A 10,937-nucleotide genomic window follows, 5' to 3' on the forward strand; every position below is an offset into this window, starting at 1 on the left:
TTTTGTATGAAAATTTACTTTAAATTATTAAAGGAGAAATGCTACATGAATATACAAATGAGTTATTTGACATTTATAGAACGGAAGAAAAATATATCTATAAATATGATAGGACATAATATAATAGGGCAAAAAAGTTAAAAATAAATAAAAATATTGAATGAATATTTAAAATAATGAGATATTTGGGTATTATTAAATTTATTAAAATGAAACTCATACTTTAATCGAAGAAAAGTATAAACAACACTTATAAAATTGTATGTAATTAAGTTTTGTCCCAATTCAAATTCATGACAGACACTAACAATTTTTCCGAAAAAATTCCTAAAATATAATTTACATGGTGTAAGAGCTTCTCAATTTAGTGTCAGTGGCGCGCAACATCTGCTATCGTTAAAGCTGAAAACAAATTAAAGCAAAGGCTTTTGATCCCAATGAGGTTTGGAAATATATATATATATATATGCGAGGATTTCAAAATGGATCACGCGCGTCCAGTTATAATATTTTGTTATGACGACTATCTTTTTAAGACAATAAATTACTTTAGTCTTTCAGGTTTTTTGTAGCTTAATTTTCAGACTGTAACCTTCAAACATTATGGGAGGTCGCGGCTGTTTCTAGGTACGTGGTAGGTTGACAGGGTTGTGGTGAATCACCAAGGCTCATGGTGGCAATATATCCTGATTGTTTATTAGTTGCATTAATTAGTTGTCATTGTTTATTCTATCGTCTATTCTTCAAATTCAGGACAAATAATTTTCTTCATTTTTTTAGTAGATGAATTTCCCTTACTCAACTCACTTTTTTCTTCTTCTTATAACAGTACTTTGTCCTGCAAGGCTGCAACCAAGTTATTGGAATGGTTGCTTAATGGAACAAACAATAAGCAACCCCGGAAGTGAAACTTGCTCTGTGGCTGATGATAGTCAATGGTCTTATTATGCCTGCACTACTCAATATCATGATGCTAACAAAACATAAAAGAACAAAAAAGTTTGTGAAAATCAGATGTACCCAAATATTAATTAATTATTCTTGTGTGATTTACTAGTAAAGTTTTGAAAGGAAAATTATATCAGTGACAAACCTTAATTAATTAGCACAGAATGAAGTTTGGGAATCTGGTTTGGAGATCCGATTATATTCTCTTACTAAAACCAGAAAACCATATACTATAAGTTATGGTCTGCATTTATTATTGCAAACCCAAGCTATATTAGTGTGAGGATTTAATTAACCTTGCAAGTGTTTTAAAATTTTAAAAAGAGAACTTGGCATGCAGATTCAAACCAATGGAATTACAGCTCCCACACCCTAATCTCCCCGTCAAGGCTTCCACTGAAGAGCGTAACAATGGCGTTTGAGTCTCTCTCACCCTCAGCGTCCGAAAATGCTACCAACGACTTCACCGGTTTCTCGTGCCCTTCCAACACAGCCCTGCAAAAATACCCATTAGTACTCCCTCTCTCCCGTTGCCAGATCCTAACCGTTAAATCCGCTGACGCACTCGCCAACAACCCCGCCACGTGGATCAGACACAATATGGCCCCACCATGACCCCTTAGAGTCTCCATCTCAACGATGCCGTTCTTCCCACACTCCCACCGGCATATCTCGCCATCGCAACCGCCAGAAAACAACCCCGCCCCACCACCCTCCAACGCAAGTGCGTTTACCGTTGACTTCTGCCTCCCTATGTTGCTCACCAACTTGTGCCGTTTCGCCTCGCCGTCCCTCCTCCAAACCTTAATGCTCCCATCCGCGGACGCCGTGTAAACAGTGCCGTCGCCGTTAACAGCAACGGCATTAATCGCGTCCTCGTGCGCCTTAACGGACTCCAAACACCGGTAACTCAGCAAGTCCCACACCTTAAAGCTTCTATCCCACGAAACCGAATACATAAACCTCTCGTTAACCGCCAAACCCGAAACGGTGTCAGAATGTTTGATCCAGAGCCTCGTCTTGTGGCGTCGTACGGTAACGTAGTTTCGGGGTACTATGCAGCGGCGCAGGCGGTCCGTTACGGTGGGGAGGGAGGAGAGGAGACGGTGTCGTTTTGAGGGAGTGATGAGCCAGACGCGAATCTTGCGGTCTTGGTGGGCGGTGAAGACTTTTGAGTTGGTGAAGGTGATGGACTTGACGAAGCCTGAGGAGGGGCTTTGGTTGAAGGAGTCGATGTGGGAGTAATGGGTGAGTTCGAAGACGTTGATGAGGTTGAGGGATGCGGCGTAGAGGAGATTGCGGTGGACGGCGAGGCAGGTGATGTGGGGTGTTAGGGTTTTCAGGTTAGTGATGCAATGGCGCTTCTTGAGGATTATGGAATCGTTCATTTTGGATGGTGATGATGGAGTGTAGCTGAAGCGGGAACAACATAAGTAGTTGTTGGAGAGGCACGTGGCATATGTGAAAGGCTAAACACTTGGCAGATGGAGAATGCTCAAAGGAGTAGCTTGGTGGGGTAATAAAGGAAGTGGCGGGGTCCACCAGAGATTTGTTGGACCCAAAGAATCAGATTGCTCAATGTGTTGCTTCAGCATGATAAATTACTATTAGTAGTTTATTTTGTTATTAATAATTTTTTTTCTTCTTATTATTACAAGATTTTATTTTATTTCATTCGTGTATTAATTGTTTTTTTTAACTAAAATCATTTGAATTTTCTTTTTCTGTCTCCTATAGAGATCAGAAAAGAGGAATAAATTTTTAATAAAATTAAGAATAAATTTGATAAACTATTATAATTATAAATAAATTTAATGTTAATATTTAAATTAATTATTTTTAATAAGTGTAAATTAATCAATTATATCTTATAATTAATTAGAATTGATGAAGTATTAAATAAAGAAATGGAGAAATTTCATATGCAGTTTCCCTCAAAGTGATTTAGTGTTGTTACTACATAATATAAACACCTGATAGAATCATAAATTAAATTATTATTTAATCATATATTTATTACTCAATAAACATAATAACAATTAAAAATTTATCTGTTATTATAACGAAATATAATGCATAATCGATTTAACAATACTATAAAAATTAAACTAATAACATTAAAATTAAACTAATTAGCTATTAGCTGTAATTATAAAGATTCGATTGTCTGTTATTGGTGGTTGATTGATTATTGAATAAATTTATGCATATAATCCAATAATAAAATTGGAAAATGCTGTATATGTTCCACACACAAAAAATAAAATAGTAAAAATGCTAATACATTAGCATAGCTCTTTTTTATTCTATCTAGCTGGCTAGGCCGTCCATTATTACTTCAAACAATGGAAACACACACATGATAGCGAGCTAAATTCTATTCTTTTTTAAAGTGCGATGATTAGTTCTCTTTGTATAGCATTTTACGTTAAAAAAAAATTGAGGCAATTGTAACTTTCTTACTGATCTGCTTTAACTTTACCTTTTTCATTGTTTACTATTTTCATATCTTTCTCTTTCTCACGTATTATGCTCATTTCTCCTCGCTTGTGAAACCTTTTTAATTGTGATGTTTCTTTTGTCAACCTTCGTTTTCACTGAAATCACATTATTCCAAAGTGGACTCAAACATGATACTCAGCTATATTCTATTTATTTCTTAAGTATGAAGACCTTTTTTTAGGTTTTCCTTATTTTGTATTCTTTAGGTATGATCATATATACCAAAGGCAAATATCATTTTTATAACATTTCCTTACATGTGTAAATCTTCGAATTAAGTTAAAAGTTACATTTTTAAGAAATTCGAGTCCTTTTCACTGCATCAATACCAATCAGATAAAAGTGTCACGATATATATTCTTGTATTATTTTACTTTAAAGAAATCCCTAGACGTCCATGCTTACTTTATTTTCTTCTACTTTTTTTAAGACTTTAAGTTTGACATATTTTTGGCAACCATATAAAGACCATATTAGATATATGTGTTTTCTTTAGGAGCATAATCTCCTCCCCTAAATTTTACATGCATCTATCATAAATTCTTATTTGAAACCTTTCTCATTTTTTTCCCATTCTACATATCTAGATCATATTGGACCGTGATACGTATTATATTTCATATCCCATTAATGGGAGTAGATATAATCATCCGACTATAATCCAAATTATATCCTATAGTGTCGATATTGATCCAATCCGACATAAAAATTATGAATTAAAGGAAATATTTTGATAAGACAACCTGACTCATAAAGATTTAATTAATTTAGACTCAATCACATTCTGAGATTAAAAAAATATGATAGAACATATTAATATGTAATAAATACACCAATTCAAAAATATGAAAATAAGATTGGTTAATTGAGGATGATAAATAATACTTTTTATAACATAAGAAAACAGGTTAAATTTTACATCTCATTTAAGTATTTGAATTAGATTATTTTTTATACCAGGAAATCTTTTTCAAAACACCCACGAATATCTTTCTTCACATTTTGCTGTGTTTTTTTTTTTAAAAAAAAAAATAGTATCACGAGATGGATGTTAGTTTGTGCACCGTAAGAGTGAACATAACTTCAGCTCATATAACTTGTGTCATATTAGTCCTTCAATTCCATCATTGGTGATTTTATTGTTTTATGAAAAAGAAACACTTGATTAAACCCCTAATTGATTAAAGGGGAAGAGACATGAACATTGCATTTTAGAGGTGAACAGAAATTAAAGAAGCATGTGTGAAAGACTGAAAGGTAGGTCAAGAACAACCCCTAACGTTAAAAGAAGCAAGCAATTACCAACCAACATATCAAAGGTGAAGAAAAAGTAGCACATGTGAAAGTTAAGTTGGGAACAATCCCCAACATTGAAAGAGCAAGAATTGACAAACCTTTCGTGGATTTGCAACTAAAAATACAACTTAATAACATTTTATTTAACATGTTCAGAAAATTAATGTTGCGGATATTAATAAAATAGTATCATTTGGTAACATTTATACAATAAATCGTTACAATTGACTCCTTTTCTTTTGTTTTTTACATAAATTTTCATTATTTTTTTTGGGTTAACTAAGTTTTAATTCCTGAAATTTTCAAAATTTGAATTTTATTAGTTTCTTAACAAAGAATTGTCTGGTTATGGATTTTTAAATTTTTTTTGTTAAAATATTTTGTTTTGAATAAAAGCTTGACCGATCAAGATTTTTAACTTTTTTAAGAATTTAATTTTTAATTCTTAAATAAAAGTTTTAATTTAATTATTTTTATTTATTTAATAAAATTTCAGAGACTAAAAATTAGTTTTTTTAAAAAAATAAAAACTAAAAACTTAGATATTCCTTTTTAGAAATATTTTTAACATATAAATTATATTTTATATTAAACTTTTGTTAGTTTCCAATAAATTATAGCACGTATATTAATTAGTCACCAAACTATCAGTAATTTTCTTTTGTTGGGAAACATTATTAGGATACCTAAGCAAGAAACATGAGTTTGATGTAATATATAGTAGAATCCCACCAAAGAGGAATATAATATGTTATGTGGCCCTGGAATATAACAAAACATGTAAATGGCAATGTCAAAACATTAAACAATGGTGTGATCAGTGAGTGTATACTATAGGGCTGCATTTATTTGTGCTTACGTGCCTGCATAGAATCGTATCATTGCTATATATAAGGTCCGGTCTAGCTAGCTATGAAACGTGTCATTCTATGCCGCATTATTCGTTTTCTTGGACAAAACTTCACTCCAATGGGGTTGCATTGAAAATTATATTCTTTTGGGTTCATGGAATATAGTACAAGCTTATTCATATTTTATTATGGGATCAAACTGACACTTTCTTAATTAATGATTATGTGCATATGTAAGACCACTTAGGTTGATTTTAATAATTCGAAATATAGGGCAAAACGCATGTATATGTCGTTGATTCCAATGGAGGGACAATAGGGGGATACAATCCTTCGTGCCCTTTTTTCTAAGAGAACAAAAAGGTCATTGAGATTAATTAACTAGTGCGCTGACTTAAGTGCTAACCACATGCATCTATAGGAACGAGTATGATCTCAGAACGCAAACACTTAAGAATAGTTCCTAGGCAATATTGTACGTGTTTGAGAGTTTTGAAACCGATCTTCTTTTCATCTTATGGTTGGGAAGAAAAAAGCTGTCAAGCTTTTCTTTTTGTCGAAGGTTAATGAGTTGGTGTATAATTGAATCAATTGATGTTTTATATATGTATGTATGCTATTAGGTGGAACATGCAATTAAAGCTCGAGTAAGGAAAAACTTATGTGCAGTTTTTTGTGTCTCCATTATCAGGATACCCACTCAATTAGAAAGTGACAAATATATATATTTACTGTTCCTTCTCAGGCATGTGCCAATTTATAAAAATTTTAAGTTGTCTGCATGTTTCTTCCTCCCCTTAAAATAAAAAGTAAAAGTGAGATTGGAGATCCATGCTAGCTTTCACTCACCTCTATAATTTGACCATGGAACGCAACCATCGTGTCGTGTTGGATCTTGATCGGCACAAAGAGAAACAACAATCATATATATGAAGAATTAAGAAAACATGAAAGAGAAGGGAATATTCATTCAATAAAAGGAAGGTTAAGAAAAATTATGAAGAGATTATTATATATTTTGGGAAGAGTAAAACAGCACATCAAGACTTCTAGATCTAGCCACTAGCCAGTTTGAATATAGACAAACGGATGTTCAAATGATGAATAATAGGTGTTTTCTTAAGAGCAGCATGCCCTCAGTCCTGATCAGATGATAGAACCTTATCAATTTTTTTAGCGTTTAACGCCTGTATTTCAGCATTAAGCGGAATAGTTAATTAAAATTTTCTAACAAACGTGGGTGTGAGAAGCGGCATTTAGGAGCTTGACAACATGCATATGAATGATTAGGGTTTTAATTAATTAGAATCTTTTACCAAAAAGAAAGAGACTTCCACAATTTGGAGAAGCAAAGAACTAAAGACTAGAAGAACATAAGATCATAGAGTTTAATTGGAAGCATTCTTAATGCTCTGCGGTTATCCTGATAAAAAAATTAAAATTTGATTAAAAAAATGCTCTGCGGTTCTTGAGAAAGGATCCAAGTCATCTAACAACACATATGCTTGTTACTCTCTTATTTTCTTTATTTCCCATGTTTACCACGTGTAACTATTTTTTAGGTTAAGGTTTGATGAATCTCTATGTATACTAAATTCTTTTATCTAATGCAAGTTTAGTTTTATAAGATTAACTTGATGATTGAAGGAAGAAAAATATTGTAGATTTAAATCTCTTTTACTAAAAAAAATTAACAACAAATATTTTTGTCCATGAAAAAATGCAAGTCTAATTCTTGGTTTTTGTGTGCATTTCTCTATGTTCTAGATATTTGTTTAATTAAATCTTAAGTTTGCGCAATAAAGAAATTAGGCATACATATATAGGATAGAATTTATTTACGATAGTATTATTTGAATTTTAATAATATATGAATATTTTATTATTAAATTTATTTAAATATTATTTAAAATGTTCGATAACTTTACGTGTTAATATTTTTAACTATATAAACATGATCCAATTGTTTGCATTTTTACTCTGCTTTCACCATAAATTACCCCTCTGGATCTTACATGAACATGTAACGAATATCCGACATGGATGACATCAAAGTTTAAAATACTATACTTCTTTGATTATATGTTGTTTGTTCGGGTCATCATCTTCTCTAATCCTTCTACATCGTCTGTGTCAGCCTGCCCCACGCACATAGGCATAGCCTTCAACTTCAACAAATGAAAAAGCAAAATGACGACTAGAGAAATAGTTCGAGCGGTAACCTGGCTTTTCATTGGAGCGAATCGGGATCAAATTCCTCATCCCTTGTTTAATTGTAGTTAGGGTGCATGTGTTTGATTTTCTTTTTGGTTTTTAGTTTTTAAAAATTAAGTGTAAAGAAATAAGACATGGAAATGTAGAGAAGAATCAAACACATAATGTGTTTACATTACGTATGATTCATGTGTAGTTAACCTCACATAATTTGTTCACATTTTTTTTCTTCTTTTTGATAAAGACGCATACATACACAATTTGTTCACAAACTTCTAATTTCTTAAAGCAATAAACATTAATTTACGTTTGTAATTTTAGTTTTGTTAAAAGTAATGCATAAGGAATTAAAAATTAAAACTGTTACTATCATTACTATCATGATTTTAATAATAAAAAAATTAATCATGAACTCTTTTTGATTTAAATTATATGTATTTTTTATTGGAGTCGATTTTATTTAAATCAGACAAGATGACTAAATAAGTATTTAACGTATTTTTATACTTATAACTTGAACAAATTCGTGATCGATCACGATTTATTAAACTAAAACAACTTGCATTAGTTTATTCATGTACTTCACGATTATGTATTAACTCTTAGATTGTGGTCTTTAAGAATAAAAAACTATTGTATTTTTATATAATATATCAAATACTTTTTACTAAAACCTTTTTATTTTTATTCTCTTAATTAATATACCTACTTGACTATAAAATAAAAAAATTCACATAATAATTTTTTCCTTATTCATTAATTGTTAGTATTTGCTTGCCCTACTTATGGTAAAATCTAGCAGCTCTCTGCAAGTATTAGTATTTTCCAAGCAAATAAATAAACCTAATGTGAGAAGAGTCATTTACAACTGAGCAGTTAGCTCCCATGTAAAAGAGGATCCACGTGCACGATATGATACCAAAATGAGCAAAGTGGATTTGGTAAATTCGAACATGGGCTCCATTAGAATGAAACTATTTCATGGATGTGCCCAAAATCAACTTGGCCCAAGTCTCCTCATAATTGTCCTGTCCATTCCAATGTCTTCTTTTATTCTTAGCCATCCAATATTTTCTGGGTTTATCAAACAGCTTGCAGAAAAAATTTGAAGATTGACGCAGTGTAAGATTATGTTATATTTATATATAGGTCAATGATTTACGGAAAAAAATTATGTTTAATTTCTATTATGTGTGTAAAAAAATTTGGACCAACAATAATTATGTATGACAAGTAAGATTAATTTTTTATCCAATAAGTTGAGAGGCATTTATCATCTCTGACCTACAAAGAAAATTCTTGTAATGCTAATTAAATACACATAATTACTTTTTTTATTAACAAAAGTTAATTATTAGTTTATTAGCAAAAAATTCAAACTCACTACCTAATTCTCCTTTCCTTCACTTCTTATCATCAAGAAAACCTTATATCTCCCATATATCATTACCTTAATTAAAATATCTCATTTTTTTATTACAAGTAAGACATATTTATTAAAGAATAATGATTAAATTGTAATTTTGGTTTCCTCTAATTCTTAGTCCGAATTTTGTTTCTTCTATTTTTTTCTTGACTTTGGTGTTTTTATTTTAATAAATTCACAATTTTGATCCAATATTTAATTTTGTATGCATTTATTTTTTTATTTTTTATTTTAATTAATTAAAATATCATTTAATATATTTTAAGTGAGTATGTTAGGTCTTAAAAGAAAAAAAAATGTAAAATTAAGAATTGAACTTGTGATTTTTTAAAAATATAGACCAAACCAATAACAGAAAAATCTGACAGAAAATTCCAGCATATTCCAGCTCCAAATCTACCTAAACAGTCCTAACAATTCTATGTCCCATCTGAATGGACAACCATTTAGACCTTCAAATAATTGGAAACATGTTCTTTTGTTTTGTCCCACCCGAGACATACCTTGACGGAAAAGACTTCAGAGATGAGTCTCGTTTAGCCTCGACACACACTAACACTTTGTTTATTTTAGATAATTTGGAAGGGAGGGATTTAAGAAAGAAAGATTTAGGAGAGATATTAATTAAGTATTTCTTTTGTTTCGAGAGGCATTGGACTGGAATAATTATCAAAATCTGAGTCCTATCATATTGCATTTCCTCCCACTTTAATTATATATGATTTTAGATGAAAAGTGTATATGTCGCGCATGTAGCTTAAAAATTAAAGGTTTTTTTTATATTAATTATATCTATTTATGACTGAAATATTGGTTAATACCTTAGCATGTATCTCACACACACACATATCCCTTCTCTTACAACTATATATCGAAGTGATTAATCTTTTTTTGAATATAACCTACCCCAAACCCACAACAACAACAACGCCTTATCCCACTAGGTGGGGTCGGCTACATGGATCAACTTCCGCCATAATGTTCTATCAAGTACCATACTTCTATCCAAACCATTAATTTTGAGATCCTTTTTGATAACCTCTCTTATAGTCTTTTTGGGTCTTCCTCTGCCTCGAATTGTTTGTCTTCTCTCCATCTGGTCTACTCTCCTCACTACAGAGTCTATCGGTCTTCTCTCTACATGCCCAAACCACCTAAGTCTATTTTCCACCATCTTCTCTACAATAGGCGCTACTCCAACCCTCTCTCTAATAGCTTCGTTTCTAATTTTATCCTGTCGAGTCTTACCACACATCCACCGCAACATCCTCATCTCCGCTACACCTACTTTATTCTCATGTTGGCTCTTGACTGCCCAACATTCTGTTCCGTACAAAATCGTCGGTCTTACCGCAGTCCGATAAAACTTTCCCTTTAGCTTGATTGGTACCTTTGCATCACATAACACCCCCGATGCTTTTCTCCATTTCATCCATCCTGCTTGAATGCGATGATTCACATCCCCTTCAATTAATTATTTAGTGTATTGAATTTTACTTTTAAATTTAATTTAGAGAACTGTTCTAAATACATTTGTGTATTTGTGACCTTTTCTTTTCCATATTCTTAAATTCCAAAATCAAGTTCATGAACAAATTCGTAATATATAATAAATTTTAGCCTTTTATAACTTAATTATACTAATACATGCATGTTGGTATATCATTAATGAATGAATTGCTTGAAAAAATTACTTATTT

The 10,937-nt window shown here is 31.5% G+C and overlaps 1 protein-coding gene across 1 annotated transcript; it reads right to left on the reverse strand.

Annotated features, from left to right (window-relative positions):
* Nucleotides 1-1,304: 1,304 nt before the first annotated feature.
* LOC100811392 (protein JINGUBANG) lies at nucleotides 1,305-2,336 on the reverse strand. Its single transcript, XM_003550811.4, has one exon. It carries the CDS (start codon nucleotides 2,334-2,336, stop codon nucleotides 1,305-1,307), a length of 1,032 nt encoding a protein of 343 aa, XP_003550859.1.
* Nucleotides 2,337-10,937: the final 8,601 nt, after the last annotated feature.

The sequence above is a fragment of the Glycine max genome, chromosome 17, assembly GCF_000004515.6.
Source record: "Glycine max cultivar Williams 82 chromosome 17, Glycine_max_v4.0, whole genome shotgun sequence".
In the NCBI taxonomy this organism is placed as follows: domain Eukaryota; kingdom Viridiplantae; phylum Streptophyta; class Magnoliopsida; order Fabales; family Fabaceae; genus Glycine; species Glycine max.